This window comes from Rhinolophus sinicus, linkage group LG13 (assembly GCF_036562045.2).
Source record: "Rhinolophus sinicus isolate RSC01 linkage group LG13, ASM3656204v1, whole genome shotgun sequence".
Lineage (NCBI taxonomy): Eukaryota > Metazoa > Chordata > Mammalia > Chiroptera > Rhinolophidae > Rhinolophus > Rhinolophus sinicus.
Window position 1 is genome coordinate 3,714,342 of NC_133762.1, and position 18,694 is coordinate 3,733,035.

Here is an 18,694-nt window from a genome sequence, read left to right on the forward strand (position 1 = left end):
AAAAAAGGTTAGCAACATTGTTGCAACAAGTTTGCGAACTTAATTGTCCAACCTCCTATATTGAAAACTAAATTCACATGGAAATCCAATTCCAATCCAACACTACAGAGTTCTTTCTAGTTTTCCCCCTCTAGGCACCACTTTCTTCTCCAACAGAGAGAAATCTGGCCCCCGTCACCCTAATATGTGACCATATCCGGTCAGCGCCCCTATGGTAACCAGTCTGACGTGTTCTGTCTACACCTCCCCGTGTGGACACCCTCTTCTTATACCCAGAGTGGGCTGCCCCCACCCAGGACCCCTCCCATGCAGACACTTTCCTCACCCCAGCCGCCCCCTTCACCCTTACCCCCCCACACACACACTTCAGAAGCCACGCTCTGCCACAAACGATGCCTTCAGGACTCAATGCGTCAGGAGGGAGAAGCCTTCCTTTTCATTTTCCAACCAAAATGAAACAAAAAGGAATACGAAAGGGGGTTGGGTTTAGAATTCTGGTAAAATGACTAATTGCAGACAGCCGTAAAGAAACCTTTCAGCAGTAAATGATTTAAAAGAAGATCTTCAAAGTCAAGATTGTAGAGCTTTTCTGAAGGCTCTTCGTGGATGTTATAGGTAGGTAGGCTGAGGCCAGATATGTAACAGTCATCCTCCTTTGAAGACAGACCATCTGGCTTGGCAACTGCAGGGGGGAGAAAACGAAACTTACTAAGTGAAAATTACAGATTTTTCAGGAATTTGTAGGAAATTCAGTAGCTTGAGTGCATGCTTTGGGTGGATACGTGTCGAAGAAAGCAAATTTAGGAGACTAGGAAATTGTGCAATAATCTTAACTTGGGTCAGAATGATAATTATTGTAATAACAGAATGTGGCTATGTGTATATGTGACCGAAGTGGGAAGCACAGTTGTTGTTTTTTTACTTTAATGCTTTAAAAAAATAACAACAAAATGTCCATTCTCTCTCTGGACTTCCTTAATTATAAATACCAGGTAACCCAGTGCTTGCTAAATATAGTTTCAGTGGCCATCTATATTTATAACTGTATTTATAACTTTCTTCGGGTGGAAGTCAGCAGAATTAATTTGGTGTGTAGGTTTTTATAGGCCCTAATTAGTTATGTTTTTCTTAAGCAGACCAACTGGGATCAATAAGGTTATATAACTGAACTCCGACGCCTGTGACTTTTAAACAGAGACTGTTCCCCGCCGCCCCCCCCCAGCACCCCCAATCCAAGGCCATAGGAAGATGCCGCTAGAGCACCAACCACCCTGCAACTGAGAGCTGAGGGGGCTCGCTCAGGACATCTGTTTTCCGCCAAGGGCAGGCTCGGGGAGTGATAAAGTGAAGAGATTTTTGCAAAGTCAGAAGCCTCATTCATCAGCCCATTGGTTGCTGAGACCTTGGATTGTGACATTTGGTGGTTGCTTATCAGCCATCCCCCTGAGGCAGACTTAACTGTGCTGGTCTGGGGACTTGGGTGGGGGAGAGGGTGGGACTTTTGTAGACCGACCAAGTATGTGCTTCGCCCCGGCCCCCAGCCCCCAGCCCTGCTCTCCGCACATTAGAAGGCTGTCAGGCTTGCACCTGCATATGGGGTCAGGTCCATTGGAGGGCTGAGTGGGCGGATGGACCTTTGGACCCATCGAATGTCCTTTGGGCTGGTCTCCGCCCGCTCAATCAGTGGCTTTGCTGCAAATTGAACGTCATGCGTTAGACGAGGCTCTCCGCCTCCATTCCTGCAGAAAATGCCAAGTCATCTTTTTTTCCCCTTCAGGAAGATAAGGTGTGCCCGGGCTGGCAGCACCCTCTCACTGATACCCCCCTACCTCACGTCTGACCTGTATAAGCAGGGAGGTCATTGGCAACTGGCTGTGCTCACATTTACAAGAAAAACACGACCAGAGAGGTTCTTCCTGAAAACACCCCAGCCCGGGCCTCTCCCCCCACACCCCCCATGCCTGGCTTGGGCTCCTTCCTTGTTCGGCTTTGCAAATGTGTATACTCATCCCCATTCGTGGTCCCCGAGAAGCTTTCTCTCGAAGGCCAGTTTGCTGCCGTGGATGAGGGGTGCTGGTCGCTTGGATGGACTGCCTGCCTCGCCCAGGTCACAGAGCCGGACTCCACAGCCCAGGACTGTCCTGGGAGAGGGGCTAGAGAGAGCCCCGAGGCAAGACAGCCTCCTTGGGCCCAGAGGCATGGGGTCTCGGTTGGCACTGAGTGTCCTGTCAGTGTCACTTGAAGTCTGCTCATTTCACCAAACATTTTTTGAGCTCCTGGAGTACACCAGACACTGAGAATTTGCAGAGGCCAGTTCCTGTGTTGACCCTCACAGTAGAGTCAGGGTGGGCTGTGAGCCACATGTCGGCAGACCCGAGCCTGGGAGGGCTTGGAGGGCTTCCTGGTGGCAGTGACAGCTGAGGTGATGGTTAAAAATGACGTGGGAGGCAGTGTTTTTGGTGGGAGGTAGCCAGCATGAACAGGCTCACGGCATTGTCACTGGAGGACAGAAGGTGACGCTGGTGGGGCCAGGCCTGGACCAGAGAGGTGCCCTGGCCCAGTTGTGAAAACCTTCATGTGAGCTGTGCAGGGACAGCGCTGGGATGGGAGAGGCAGTGCAATGGTGCAGAAGAGACCAGGAGGCCAGCCAGGGCCCTGCTGTGGTCCAGGCAGAGTGAGGGGGCTGCCTGCACCGCGATGGGGGCCCTGGGGGACAGCCAGTGCTGAGAACCATTCAGGACGTCACTTGCAGAGGATTTGGTGGCACTGGATGCAGGTGAAGTGTGGTGGTGCCGTCCACCACGATAAGGGACTCCTCGGGAGGAAACACGGATTTGGGGGAGGAGGTGTGGTGCAAAATGATGTTGACCTAGGGATGGCTGCCTCGGTTGTGAGGGGAGTCACGGGGACGCGCACACTGGGGCTCTCCTGGAACAAGGGACAAGGACAGCTGGGGATGGGCTGGCCTCAGCCCTTACAGCGCCCTGTGCTCGGGGCCCCTGGGGCGGGGGAGGCTTCCCAGAGGAGCCCGTGCCCAGCCAAGCCTGGAAGGCCGGGGGCACTGGCTGGTAGGAGAGTGAGGGCCAGCGTCCTGGAGAGGGCCTGGCCTGTCGGGATGTGACAACTCTGGGGACAGCTCAGCGGCTCCCGGGGAGACGATTCAGAAGCCACATGCTTAGCAGCACCCAGACCTCTGGCACTAGAACGTCCCGGCCCACAGCGGGATTGCTCAAGCTATGCGAGGTTCTGCCCGAGGCGGGGAGGCACGGGCCCAGAGGTGCTGGCCCAGGGGGTCCACTTGCAGGGAGGGCTGTGGGGAAACAGCCACCTATGTGTGTATCTCACACCACACACACGTGGCTGTATACATGCACATGTACGTCCATACACCCTCACGTATCTGAATATCCACACACGGATGTGATGTGTGTGTTATACACTCACACACCTGTATGCATGCATACATATGCACAAACACATCTGGCTACATACACGTGCACAGTTGCGTGTCCGTGTCCGTGCATCATGCATGTATAAATACACAAACATTCACATGCATCCGTGCATAGACGCACACATGTCCACACCCACCCACACATGCGCACAGGCAGATGGAGTAGATCTGTGCACGGAGCACGATGTGCGTCTCTCACGGCTCCATATTGGCACAAAGGAAGGTGCACCCTTGCCGGGACACGTGGCCACATGGCCACATGTGAGCAAACCTGCTGCTGGGGACATAAGCGAAGGTGGGTAGGAAGTCCCCACGGCAACTGACGGTGGGACCGTGTCAGGAGGCAGCAGATGTGCTGGCCGAGAGCGTGAACGCTGAGCCCCCATCTGGACTGTGCCACTGACTGTACACGTGGTCTCAAACGAGTCACTGGGCCACTTTGCACCTCAGCTTCCCCATGCAAGGTGCTGATAACATCTGTGGCCACGGTCTAAACCCATAGCTTGCTGCCTGGGGTGGGGTCCGTGCTCAGCGGGCGTCCCCTGCTCTTGTCAGGAGCCATGAGCACCCTGTGAGAGTTGGGGACCTCCGGCTGGGAGACGGGAGGAGGAGGGGAATGGCGGTCACCCGCTAATTCTGTACCCCTTTGCACCATCCATATTTTATACCATGTATATGTTACCTATATATTTATCATGTCTAAGAGTGTCCTGTGAAGAGAAACGACCGTTAGCTCTCCTCACTGTCGGTTCTTTGATATTTCTCCCGACGTTCTGGCTGAGAACATTTAGCAATTTTTCTGAGGATGTTTTAATAGTGTTACCAGTTTTATCAACTAATGTGTGTCATTACCTGTCAGTGTTGAGTAAAGAGCCGTGAGCGTTACACATTCAACAGACTGTCCTTTTTCTCGGATTGGGATCTAAGAGACAGCTCTAATCGTGAAAATGCCGTGGACGAGAAAGAAGGGAAAAGCACTTATTGAAATGTTATGTGCAGACTGCAGATCAGAGTCATTGATGAATTGCAGACTGAGGTTCTGGGAGCGTCAGCTGAGCAGGCTAGCTGGGCAGCGTGGGATGCTGGGGGAGAGTGTCTGTCCCATTCTTGAGGAGGACGAGGAGGCCAGGACCCTCAGACGTCAGGGGCTGCTGAGGTCACAGCTCCCCTGTTTGTAAAAGCAGCTTAGATGCTGACTTGAGAAGTGGTGCACAGAGCATGTGAGTGGTGACCGGGGGCAGCCGGGAGGCCATGGCTGAGGGACAGCAGTCCAGGGGGGTCACGGTGGCCGAGCCAGGAAGGGCAACTTTATCTCAATGCCGATAGACGTCCAATAAAAGTACCATTTCCTTCCTTAGAAGGTTACCTTGAATTTAAAAAGTCTTTATGCTGCCCCCACTTTTCTACCACGTCTGATGATTCCAGGTCTTATCAGTTTGACCCTGAAGGTATACCAAAAAAATGTAGCAAGAATCCCAAACCCAATTTTGTGTATGTCATTTGGTGTCAGACGTTGTCACCTATTTGTCTGTGGGCACAATGGGAAGCCTCTGAGTGTAACATTGGGCTTAACTTCCCTCGGCCTCAGTCTTCATATCTGTAAAATGGGGCCATCTCTGTGGTTCTTTTCCACACCCCAATCTGTGAGTCAGAGTCAGAGGACAGTCAGGGGTCCCTCATGTTCAACCGGGCCAGTGGCCACATGCTCAGGAGTGACCCCCACCAAGAGTGGGGCCTCCCAACCTGCCATCTTGCCCTGTTACCTCACAAAGGTACCCAGAGATCTTGAGGGGTAGCTTCCCAAGTTGGGGAAGGGCCTAACTGGGATTGACACTGCTTGTGGTAGGTCAGGGGGAACCTGAGAAGGGCTTAGGTGGGGTGGGGAGGACAGAGCAGGAAATAGCTACATCAGAAATGCCCCATCGTCCCAGCCGAGCTGACTTTTTCTGGGCTGTGTGCCACACGCAGTCAGGTGCATGCGTCTCCTGCTCTGCCACTCTTTCGTCCTTTCTGACCGTTTGCCCGTGATGAAACCCTCACACTCCTGACGCATGCGTGATACCAGGGGAGGGCTGCTGAGAGGGTAGCACAGTGTGAGTTAGACAGACGGGAGTGAGCTGCTGGGGCATCTGGCAAGCCGGGTTCCTGGGTGACTAGAAGGGAGGCTGATGGGGCAGGGACTGCAGCTGTGCCTGTTTCTTATGTCCCAGAAGGGGAACTCACTGAAGGGCCCAGAGTTAAAAGACCAAAAGATGGGAAACATTTCCCAGGGACGGTGGAGCATACATGCTGATAAAACACTGCCGTAGGTTGAGACCCCTGTCATTGCCTCTCTTGCTGAATAACAGCCCTGGCATACGTTAGGGGCAGCCTGTGGACATATAGAGCCATTACCTTTGTTGAGCAAGTGAGCAAGGGGCCTTCTATGTAGGAGAAGAAATAAAGGTGCTTTGTGCAAAATAGGACAGAAATAATGAGGCAGAAAAATGTTGAGGTAGAAATGAACGGAGAATCATAATTGCACAAGACCATTTATTGAGCACCTACTGCCTACCAGACACTCTGCCAACTCTTTTTATGTGTATATATAATTGAAGTCTTGGAGTAACCCATCCAGGTAATAGTTTCATGAGGACACAGAGCCAGAGAGGGTCTAAGCCCAGGTAACCTGCAGGAAGGGGTCGCGTTGAGATGCAGACCCAGGTTTGGCCAAAAGCTAAAGCATCCTGGACCTAGTGAGAGGACCGAGGGCCTTGGTGAGGAGTCAGACAGAGACCCACGGTCCCGATAGCAGCCAGCATTTGTAGACTGCCTGTTAGGCTCTGCACACGACAGCAGGCGCTGGGTGGGTTATGCCTGTTTAATCCTCCATGACTGTCATTGTATTTGATGCTCTGTGGTTGTAAGCGACAGAAACACACTGGAGCAAGCTGAGGTGCAAAGGAAAGTTCTTTATTTCAAGGACAAAGTGGTGCCACCTAAAACCCAGGAGCAGGAGGCAGCCATCCTGCCAGGACGGCTGGGCACATAGGCTGGTGGGTGCTCTGAATACATAGCTGCCTTCTCTTCCTGTGGAAAGTTGTGGAAATGGCCACTCAGGGTACCCACATCCCTCCAGGGCTCTGTCTTGGGTTCAGTGGTTGTGAATTGGGTTGACTTTAGTCGTCCTTACCTGCAAGGAGCAAGCAGTTTTATCCCCATTTGACACGTAAGGAATCAAAATCCGAGGGGTTCAGTATTCTTGCCTGAGACCACATGGCCAATGGTGGGAAGGGAGTGGGCAAGCTTTGAACCAGATTTATCTGACTGAAAACCCATGCTTGTAAGCCCCACGTACACCTGCTCTCTTGGACAATTTGTCTCAAATTCACCCATTAATCAGAAGCTGGGGCAGGGGGGAGAAAAACACGAGGCTGGTTGAGCCTGAGAGGGTGACTTGAGAGTCTTGTGTTTACTATTTGGTCCATCTTCGTTTAAAAAGCTCTTCTTTCAAGGATGGTGATTAACTAGCTATTTTCAACAACCAGTGAAAGAACCAGAAGCAGGTCTTCCGGGAATAGTGTCCTGATGCCCGAGGGTCATCGGACATGAGGGCAAGTCAGGGCTCCAGGGAGGCCCAGCGAGGGCCACACTGTTTCTCCAGGCTCCGTCCAGCCCTCAAGCTGAAATGTGTCCTGACAAACCACCGCTGGCAGAACACTGGGACGCCCTGGGGGGCTTGGATGTTCTCATCTGACCTTTTCGCAATCCCCAAGCAGATGGATTCACGTGTTTTCTTTGGCTCCCTCGTTGCGCCTGGGGAGAGCACGCTCATTCTTAGATATTTCAGTTTACCCGTGGGGTGGGGAGGATGGAGTTTGTTTATAAATGAATATTTTGGTGTAGACCTGACTTGACACTAACTTAGCTACTTCAGGCATGCATGACCCTACATGGACACTAACTGTGGCCCAAAAACTTCGCCAAGATAGCACAACCTTTCGGATCTGGTGGAGTGCATGCTTCATCGGAATACTTCGTGCTGTTTATCCAGAAAGGAATATGTAAATCCACCTTCACGTTCATAAACATCTTGGCCAGATGGCAGAGATAGGAGTGGGGACACAGCATGACCTTCTCAGAGAAGGTCCCAGAAGATTTTTGTGGGACGGAGGGGTTTTCGAAGCTGTTTGTAGGACTGCATTAACTAATGACCTCCTGCTTCTTGTTTTGCAGATTGGAAACCTGGAAAATTACTACCATTTTTATCACAGCAAGACCTTTAAAAGATCCACCTTGAGTAGCCGAGGTCCTCACAGCTTCCTCAGAATGGACCCCCAGGTACAGGGGACTTTCCTGGGCAGGGGACTTTTCTGGAGGGTTATTTCCTTTCAGTTTGTGTCTGTACTTCTGAAAATGGCTAAGTCTGGATTTGAATGTGATTCTATAATAGATAGTTGTTCATTTTCCATATCCGCTTGGAATAAAACGAGACAGATGTGTAACTGTATATCAGACCATCAGAATGTCCCAAATATTTCTGTCCCTTGTCAAACTTGGGAATTTAAATTCTTGACTTACATTTGAAACAGCAAAGGAATATCGATCTACTGATATTTTAAATGTTTAAAAATCAACAAAATATACAATAATAACAGGAGATAAGTATATAAATCTTACCCGCAAAGGCAAAAAAGAATAGGTAATTCAAGTGAGTATTTTAATAATGGATTAGACATTGGGCGTATGGGTGTTTTGTGGTTGTCGTAGCGTATATCTTAATGGTTACCATGAATTTAAAAGCTTGGGCAATAAACAACTTTTTTTCCTTAAAAAATTCATAGGATCTTTGAGATGAAAACAAATCTAATTTGAAAAGAGGCTAACATTTTAAGTTTTAGTTTCATTCCTATTTATTGGATGGTTGATTGAACTTCCTTTCTGTATAGATTTGCAATTCATATTTGACAAATATCCATCATTAGACACGTGGGGAGAATAAAATGTTGAGATGACCCAGGGAGCCTTCGTCCATTACCAGGTGACGTTGGAACCCCTGGCACAGCAGGGCTGTTGGAATGAGTGTGGGGGCTGACAAGAGATGCAGCGTGCACTAGAAAACTACGTGCTACATCGCAGGGTGATGAGTGCTATGCCAGAAAATGACGTTCCCGTACGAAGCAGTAGAACCCCAAAAAGAGCAGTGGCCGTTAGTCGATCGTGGTTTTAGACCATGGAACAGCCTTCGCTCAGAGCCGTGTGCTGAGTGTGGGCTGCCAGGCTGGCACATGACACTCTCTCAGCTCTTCCCAGACAGCACATATAATAACGTTTCCATGGAGAGATGGGTTCCTGGTGTCGTCCCAAGCCACCTCACTGACGTTCATGGCTCCTTTTGCATTGCCTGAGCTGGGCGGGGGGTGCGGAGAGAGGGAGACAGTTTGTCCCTGGGCACTGCTCTTGAAACCCTGTCCCCACAGCGTCACTTGGTGGGGTTCTGATTTCCACACGTGACGAGTTGGTTCCCATGGAACATTCATGTAGCTGGGCTCCGGCAAGGCGGACACATCTATATATATTTCTGAATTCCTTTTGTGATGGCGGGTGAGTGGGTGGGTGTGGGGGAGGGTAGACAGAAGGACAGAGACCTGGAACCGTCACGCTGATTCCTTTTTTCCTTCATAGCGGGGAAAGGAATTTCATGTTACTGAGGCACGACTCTGCACTCGGGCACGTTAGCACACATCACCTCCTCTGGTCACACGGGCTAAGACTATACCTGCATGTCCACGTCGTGAAACCCCAAGGAAGGTCTCTCAAAGGGGGCGAAATAGGTTTTTCCTCTTGGAAGCAAAGCCAGCTTGGAGTTGCTCCTTCTGGCCGAACGGGGCTGCTGGAGAAGCACGGGCAGACCCGGGGCCTGCATCGGTGTCACTGAGAGAAAGGAGTACACAGAGTTACACCAAAGAGGGAGCCTCCATCTGCCAACATAGGCATGTGATGAGAAAGGGACAGTGGCTTTCTTGGTCCCCTTTCCCGGGGGGGGGGGGGGGACTTCTGACAATTAAGCTATTTCAGTTGTTAGAACCAAGGCAGAGGCGAAATAGAAGGCTTAACTTGTCTTTTGTAGACATACTCTTTTTTTTCAGTGACTACGTTTTAAAACTTGTAAAGATGTTCAACTCCACTGCTTTACCCTTCCTTCCAAACACAGAAATTGTGCACCTACAGGTGCCCTGGGGGAGGCAGAGATGCCTGCCGAGCAAGTCTCACCGTTGGAGGAGCCGGACACGGGAGCCTGGCCTGAGATGGCGCAAAGGGCAAGAAGCGTTCTGGGGGGGCCACGGTGGGGGGCCCCAGGCCGCCGCCTCAGCAGCATCTGGCCTCCTGGGCGTACTCATTTCAGGCGCTTTTAAAATCCCATATTCAGTTTGAATCTGTGGGCACAATCTCGCCAGTCCTCGAAGGAAGGAAAGGGAAGGATAGAGTTCCTAGGCCAGGGCTGGGGCAGTTAGGTTTTCTCCAGTAAAAATCTCTCTTCTGCAGGGCTTCTTAATCAGCTCCAGGCCGGCCAGTATCCAAGCAGCCTGCCAATAAAGGAGAAAGAGGGGAAGGTAAATACCCTGGCATTCCTGTCCTGCCCAGGACTTCCCCGCTGTTGGCCGTTGGCCGCTGGTGTCTCCCAGTTCTAATTACATTTTTAGCCCCAGGGAGAGCATTAGTGACTGCTCAAATCACTGTCGCAACCAAAATACCTCTGCTTAAATCAGCCTGGTTTTAATGCAGACCAAATCAATCAGCTGTCAGTCTAACTAATATTTACCCTGCCTCGTCATGCCGATTAAACGTTCGGCAAAATTAGCTCTTTTACAGAAGTATTTACTATGATCGTTTCTTGCATCAGGACATTTTCCTACATTAGCAAAGCCTTTCTGTGACACCTAAGCATTTGGAGAGCTGTGTAATTAATATGATTAAGAAAAGGAAAAGATGATTTAATATTATTGAGAGACTTGGGAATGCTAAGCCAGCCGCCCATGTGTTTGAATGACCACACTGGAAATGAATGTTACAGGGCTTCGGATAAAGTTCATTCGAATGCAGATGGTATTTTATTTTAATTAGCTCCAGTCCCCATTGTATAAAAGTGCTTTGATGAGTGATGGAATTTACAATCCAGCCCTACCTCCCATAAAAGCTAATCGAGTGTCATTTGTTAAAACCAAACCAAACAGAAGTGGGAGGGAAGAGTTAAGACTTCTGCAGTCGCACACACATTTATGAAGCATCTTTTCACAGCGATCCCGTACCAGAAATCGTGCAGTGGTTTTCCTTACATGCTTAAGTACCTTTGATTTTTTTTTCTTTTTTCTTTTTTTTTTTTTTTTTACCATCTTTGAAAAGGACCATTTTGCCCAAAGTGCTTTGTTGATCGGCCCTCTCCTTGGGAAAACAGCCTGGCTGTTCTCAGCTATTCTCAGCGTGTAGTATCAGTCACTGGGTTTTTACAAGGGCTGTCATTTAAGCAAACTGAAAGCATTTGTTTTTAACTTGTTCTTTTGCCAAAAGTCTGGAGAAGGGTGGATGTTACAGAAGTGTCGGCCAATAGCTGTAAGGGCTCACAAATTTTTTTTAAATTACTTGTTCTGACTCGGTTCCAAGCTGGGTTATAGTTCGACGTTGCGGTCTGCGCCTTCCAACCCTTACATTTTAGGGTGATGACTCCGGTTCAGCCCCTCCCTTCAATCCTCAGCCAGACTGATGATGGAAATGAAAGGATAAAGATGTTATTAGACAGGCCCTCTGTGGTTCCTTCAGGGCAGCGGGAGCCTCCCGTTTGAGGCTTCCTTTCAGTGCTTTAAACCTCAGAAACTGGAAAGTGATTTCCAAGACCAGCGCCGGGACTCTGCTGTCTGGGATGGGACTTTGCCCCCGGAGTTTCATCCCAGCTCAGATTTCTTTCTAGCAGTGAGGCCGCGTTTCAGCAGACCTCCCTATTAACCACAGATGGAATTTTATCTGACAGCTTTGTGTGCTAGAGCCATGTGAAGTACAAACAAACAAAAAGTTCCTGGCGAGTGCCGGCACACAGACAGTACGTGACCCGTGATTGTGAGGTTGATGAACTGTGTGAGAGGCTGGGGGCAGGGCAGGGCTGCCGCCCAGCCAGCCGGCCACACCTTTTTTGCCTCCGTAGGAACTGGTCAACAGTTTGAATTTCAGAATCGTCTTTAAAAGGCAGGGCTCCATTATTTCACGGGCACCCTCGACCTCTCCCCTTAGATGCCTCATCTCAAAGTCAGCATGTCCCAGAGCCCACTCACCAGCTCTGGCCCACCTCTGCCTCCAAGAGAAGTGCCGTCTTCATTCTGCAACACGACACGAGCAGCAGCCGCCCTCACCCCACACTTGTCCCATGTCCTGGGCATGTGCCACTCCGCCCAGCCTATGTCCTGTATCCCCACCTGCCCGAGGCCAATTCCTGTCCCCTCTCACCTGGGCCACTGCACTGCCTGCCTCACCGGCCAGCTGTGGGCATCCTTCCCACACTCAGAGGGATCCTAGGAAGTACACGTGTGACAGTGCCACTGCCTGTCGTGATGTCCTGCCCACCTCCCACTTCGTCCTTGCTCTGGCCTCCTTGTGGCCCTTGGCCCCCAGCCACACTGGCTTTAAAATCCTCCTCAGGTGAGGTTCACTCTGTCTCCCTGCACAGCTGTTGCACAGCCTGCCTTCCCCACTGTCTCTCCCTCACCCTCTCCTGTCAGCTCGTTGTCCCCACCACCGAGAAGCTGGCTCAGAGGCCTCCAGCTTGACTTACTCTTCCAGCGGCTGTATGTTTAGGTTCTCGATGTGTGAGATTACTCGCACCTGTCCTCCCCACTGCACAGCAGGAGCGGAAGGGACAGGCCTATGTACAGCTCACTGCTCATGTCCCAGCACGACGCGTGCAAGTAGAAGTGGCATGGGCAGAGAGCGTCCCGCAGGGGCTCTGCGTCCAGCCCCCATCCAAGCCGAGCACGACCTCGGGACGTGTGCCCCCAGAGGGCTGAGTGGCCACACAGACCTTTTAAAATCTCTACCCTGGCCATGATGTAAACCTGTGTTAGTCTCCTGGGCTGTGGTGACAATTGACCACAAACTGGGTGGCTTTAAACAACAGAGATTTATTATCTGACCGTTCTGCAGTCCATGAGTCTGAAATCAAGGTGTCGGCAGGACCCTGGTCCCTGGGAAGACACTAAGGGAGACCACTTCTTGTTTCTTACAGCTTCTGGTGGTTCGAGACGTTCCTTGGCGATTGGCTGTGTCACTCCCATCTCTGCCTCCGTCTCCACACCATCTTCTCTTCTCTGTGTCTCAAATCTCCCTCTGCTTTTCTTTTATAAGGACACTGTCGTTGGATTTAAGCTACATGCAGATAATCTAGCATGATCTCATCTCGAGATCCTTAGTTACATCTGCAAAGACCCATTTTCCAGATAAGGTCACACTCACAGGTTCTGGGTGGACATACCTTTGGGAGGCTGCCCGTCAATCCACTGCAAGCTCCAAGGGGAGGGAAGGTGAATGAGCAGGAACCTTCTGTGTTTCCCCTTCCTCCAGCCCCGTGATCTGAAGGCTTTGAAAGTGGTAAGTTCTCTTTACAAGAAGGTTGAGGATCCTTCCAGAAGAGTGCGACCCTTACCTTACGTACTTAGCTATAAAACGTACGAGGTGTGATCAAAACACATGGTGAATGTTTAAATTAAAAAAAGATTATTACAGTAAAGGACACATTGCTATTAACCCCCCTCAAACCAGTCCCCCGTGCTTTGCACACTCTTATACCATCTGTCTTGCCACTTTCTGAAGCAGTTCTGGAAGTCCTCTTTTGTGAGTGTCTTTAGCTGCGCTGTCGTGGCTGCCTCAATGTCTGAATCATTTTGACTTTGGAGAAGAGCCAGAAGTCACACAGTGACAGATCCCGTGAATGATGTGGATGAGGACACACCATATATTTTTTTAATGTTCTTTTTTTTTTTTATTTCAGGTGGACAAAACAATGTAATAGTTAGACATTTACACCCGTCACAAAGTGATAACACTCCTCCCCCGATCTACTACCCCTCTGACATCGTATGTAGCTGTTACAGTCCCATTGACTCTATTCCCTATGCTGTGCTCCACATCCTGTGACCATATATATTAAATTATAGTTGACATTCATTATTATTCAGTTTCAGGTTCAGGTGTAGACTGCGTAAGGTTTTTATTTGACAGAAATTGCCATATACCAGAAGCGATGGGTGACACAGAGCGTTGTCATGATGGAGGATGATTTACAGCACACTTTAAAACACACCTTCTCTCAACCATAGCTCATACCCAACTGACTGCATGGAACAAGCTGAAACTTGTCACACACTGTTACTAAGGTTCGACGCACCACTTCCCGTATTGAAGGTCCCTGCCTTTCCGTTGGATGGCAACTTGGCAGCAGCATTCACCATATTTTGTGATCATACCTCATATTTTATTTTGCCCCGGGCTCACTCATTTGCAGGCTTATCTGGGTTTAGGACTTATTTTCCAGGTTAATACCTGTGGCCTTGAAAGGTGGATAAATGCGCACCACCACCTCTTCCCATCCACTTTTCACCAAGAGAAAGTCTGAACCTGTCCTGGAGAAGTTCTGCGGGTGGGTACACCATGATTGAGGCCTCGATGTAAAGTGAGCAGTCCAGGTAAACTGCTAGAGAAATATGACTTGCCATTTGTACTAGCCCGCCCAGGAAAGGAGAATATGTTACATCTTACAAAGAATCTTAAGTTGCCTTTTCTAACAAGAACAATCCCATGTACAGGGGTAATGTTCCTGGTTAAGCTTCCCTCCAGCCCTGACTCCCACCGTCACTACTAACTCATCTTTTCACCATTTGTTTCCACGTTCGGGAGGAGAACCCCGTAAGTGACGCATCTTTAGATATCCTAAGTCACCTATTCCTTGGTCATAAATAGCATCGCCGTGATGCTATGAATGGACACCCCCGGACACGCCCATGTGAGGGTACCTCTCTAGCAAGGACATGTACAGATCCCAGTTGATGGGGGACTTAAAGTTCCAGTCACTTGGTTTTGGGCCATGGGCACCTCTGACCTTCCCAGAAGGGCCAGGTGGCTCGTGGGTTCCATCCTAGGACATCTGAAGCAGCGTCCTGCAGTGAGCTGGAGGGGCAGGAGAGGGTGCCTCGGCCCTGGCATGTCCACGCTCCCGGAACTGAATGCTGGACACACAGTAGGCTGAGTGCAACTCTGTTGCATGAGCACGTACATACGTGACCACAGGAAGAGAAATCAGGGCAGACAGACCTGGCAGATGGCCATGTGTGGGAATCCAGGATTCCTGGTACTTTCCCGGGGTTAGGTGAGAAGGAAGGCAGTGACAGGAGCCTGGAGAGAGGAAACAGGAAGCACACCCAGACCAAGTGACCACTGGCTGAATCGGACTTGGTGACGGTGAGGTCACCTGTGGCTCTATCTCCATAGGGTCTGGGCCCAGAAAGCCCCAGGCCTGGCAAATGATTTGTTATATTCAGCCCCACTGGCCTGACAGTACCTTGGTGACCGTCAAAGATTTAATGACCTGTCACAGGAGAGGAATGCCCCTGAGACCATGGAGGGACAGCCCCAAACTGTGCTGCAGACCCTGTGCCCTCAGAGCCCCCCTCAGAACTGTGTGTTAACGTTGAGTTTCCAACCCAGACTCTGCAACAATGGGGGCCACGATTCCACACTCTGTCACCTCGTTTGGGGTTATTTGTGACTTGTGGCAGCATGCTTTCCCACGTCACCCACATGGGCTTGGAAGAGGAGACTTCACCTCCTTCTCTGTGACTAGAAGTGTGGCCTGGTGGGGACAGCCAGCGGTTACAGGCTCCGGATATTAGTAAGCTGGGTAGTGAGTCAGCCGGGCAAGACGGATGGAAACATCACAGGGAGCCTGGGGCCGTCGGGCCATCAGTGACACGCACCATCTATGTTACAATGAGATGTGTAACAGATTAGGAAATATTGTCTTAGGAATTTTATACCAACAATACTGCCTCGTTCAGACAGTAATATATAGGCCTGGTGGAGACAGTGGTCATTGGAGGGTGTTATGAGCAAAAATATCTCATTGAACCGTTTTGTTTTCCGCGGAAGTGGCTGTCAGTGGCTATTATAAATTATCTAGGACGTGGGGCTGAGGCTTGTTGTAGGGCCAAAGTTGTTTCTGAGCTCTTTGTGGCATTTCTAAGGAACACAGGCTACTGGTGTTTTGCAGCCAGACCGCACTGGTGGAGGGGGCGAGGGGAGGGGAGGCCATGATACTTCCTTCTAAGCATTTTGCCTTGCGGATGACCAAGAGTGTCGTAGGTCAGTCCCACCCTACATGTGGCCAATTCTCCTCTCCTCCTCAGGACGGCGTGGAGAAGGAGAGACTGAGAGATCTGGGGGGTTTCTGGCCCCTTCAGCCCTTGGCTGCCTTCATTTCCTTCTTGGGTCGCCTCAGGTGGCTCCTGCAGTGGCCACTATGTCCTTGGGGCTGGTCTGGGGTCCCCAGCTTTGGGCTGCCCTCCAGGTTACCCTTCTAGGGCCCCCGCACTTGAGCTCCCGTGCCCCTCCTTCTCCTCCTCCTCGCCCCACCTTCCCCACCCAATACTTCCCCAAAGCCTGCTTCACACGCTGGCTGCTTGGTGGGAGACCCCACTAGAGCACAGACTCTGAGAGGGGCCTGGACTTGCTCCTCCTGCCTCTGTCAGCCCCAACCCGGGCTGAGGCCCAGCTGGAGCGGTCCTGACCCGGTGGGACCACGGCAGCGGGACCCAGAACTGTTTCAGGTCAGGGCTTTTCCCCATGACTTTTAAAACATGAAAAGACTCTCCTACCTTGAATTCTCTTAGACACATGCACACAATGTGTGCCACACACTGGCGCGACGCTTAATATAGACCAGGCCACCCTCCAGTGCCCCAACGTGACAAGCCATGATAAGCCATCATACAGATGAGCACACTGAGGCCAGAGAGGGGGACGGACTCACTGAGGCACAGCTGTGGGTGTGGGACTGGGTTTTGGATCCAGGCAGCTGGGCTCTTGGATTCCTGCTCTTAAATATCATTTATTCTGCCTCTCAGACTTTCTTCCTTGGTTGTGAAGGCCGATCACGCCCATGGAAAGACACGTTTAAGACCCTGAAAATAATCTTTCGATTTTAAATTAGCAATAACATCACCACCGAGGAATCACTACTCTTCATGTATTGCTGTATCGCTTTCTAGATTTTTCTCTGTGCATGTTTTGGTACCATGTTTCCAGCAGCTGCTAAAAATTCCAACATTTGGATTATCAAAATGTACTTATTCATGTCCTCACTGTAAAATATCTTGCTTCCAACTTGCAACTAGCTTCTCTCCTCTCTTCACTCTTTCCGTTCCCATACATGTATGTTCATTTAATTCGGGACAATGGTCACGGGACTATTTATTGGCAATGTCACAGTGTCTTTTTTTTCTTCCATTATTAGAATTTCAAAATCTATGACAGGGATAGTATTTCCTCCACCTACACAAACAAGTTCTTATTTCTCAACTGTGGTCACTTTGAAATGACAGCGTCTCCTGGGCACTTACCAGCCAAGACCTCTAAGGTGACACAGATGCTCATGAAAAGGACCCTGTAGTGCCGACAGAAAGGCCACATGATATCAGGTCAGTTTTAAACTAAAGCATAATTGCGTTTCTCCCTGGTAGGTGAAATGGCTCCAACAGCAAGCAGTGAAACGCAGGGTGAAGAGACAGCCGCGAAGTGACCCCCAGGCCCTTTATTTCAACGACCCCATTTGGTCCAACATGTGGTACATGGTGAGTGGGATGCAGGCCTCTCTCTTCCCCCAGCATTTGCAGTGCCCTGTGTCTGGGATGGGTTCGCTTCCCCCAACAAAGCTAAATTATCACAATAACCAAAATCGACACACTTCGCCTTGAGTGTAAAACCACTGATTTCACTCTGGGCGGCACAAGCTTTCTTGTGAATTTCTTTTGAAATTATATGGAAGTCCCGGGGTGGGGATGAGGGGGGTGCTTTAGGCACAGAAGCAATTTAATGCAGGCTGTAGGAACAACTAAATGGTTGACGAGCCCCCGGAGAGAGGCCCCTAAGGAGAGGTGACATCCTGGGAACACGACAGATTGGCAGGTGCACAAAAGGCACCTGGAGCAGGGCTGTTATTCTTCCCGGAAATGGGGTTGCTTGGAATGTCCCTTCCGGTCAAGAGTTTCCGTGTGTCTTCTGTGCATACAGCACTGCAGTGACAAAAACAGTCGCTGCCGGTCGGAAATGAACGTCCAGGCAGCATGGAAGAGGGGCTACACGGGGAAGAACGTGGTGGTCACCATCCTCGACGACGGCATAGAGAGGAACCACCCCGACCTGGCCCCAAATTACGTAAGTCAAGCCGTGGCTCTGCCGTGCAGAGGTCTGCAACCTGCTAAGCGTTAGGCAAGTGCCGTTGACCCTTGAACTACCCATAGGTTCAAACCGAGCGGGTCCACTTATACATGAACTTTTTTCGATAAATACTGTAAATGTATTTTCTCTTCCTTATGATTTCCTTCGTGACATCTTTTCTCTAGCTGACTTTGTTGTAAGAATACAGTACACAATACATATAACACGACGTACATGTCAGTCAACTGTTTATGTGATGGGTAAGGCTTCTGGTCAACAGTAGGTTAGTAGTAATTCAATTTTGGTGGAGTCAAAATTTATGTACAGATTTTCAGCTGTGTGGGGGGCAGGGATCGGTACCCCTAATCCCCACATTGTTCAAGGGTCAACTGTACAAGTTGAAAAATCAATGGAGTGTCATTCCCCCTGTTAAATGAGGCAGGGTGGAAAACTGCTGGGAGAGTTGGTGAAACTAACCTTTTCCAGGGAGAAGGGATGTTGCCGAGGGATTTGTCCACGTGTTTGAGGAGTTGCACCTACTTCTAGGAATGTATCCTAACAATCTTAGAAACACATGCACAGAGACGGTCATCAGACCAACATAACCATATGAAAAATTATGGGGTTAAAACACCGGCATTGAACGCAGTCGAACTGGGTTCCTGTCCAGGCTCTATGACCTGTTAGCCCTGAAACCTTGGGCAAGTGGCCAACATCTCTGTGCCTCAGTGTCACCGTCTGTAAAATGGGGTTAATAGGACTACTCACTTATGGGGTTATTGTGGGGAT

The 18,694-nt window shown here is 50.2% G+C and overlaps 1 protein-coding gene across 2 annotated transcripts in view; it reads left to right on the top strand.

Annotated features, from left to right (window-relative positions):
• The window catches only part of PCSK6 (proprotein convertase subtilisin/kexin type 6), a 126,907-nt gene that overhangs the window by 25,843 nt on the left and 82,370 nt on the right, over positions 1-18,694 (top strand). For both annotated transcript variants that reach the window (XM_074318149.1, XM_074318150.1), the window contains exons 2-4: positions 7,670-7,774; positions 17,209-17,319; positions 17,759-17,902. In XM_074318149.1, the coding sequence (XP_074174250.1) occupies positions 7,670-7,774; positions 17,209-17,319; positions 17,759-17,902 (360 nt within the window). The remainder of the gene's footprint in view (positions 1-7,669; positions 7,775-17,208; positions 17,320-17,758; positions 17,903-18,694) is intronic.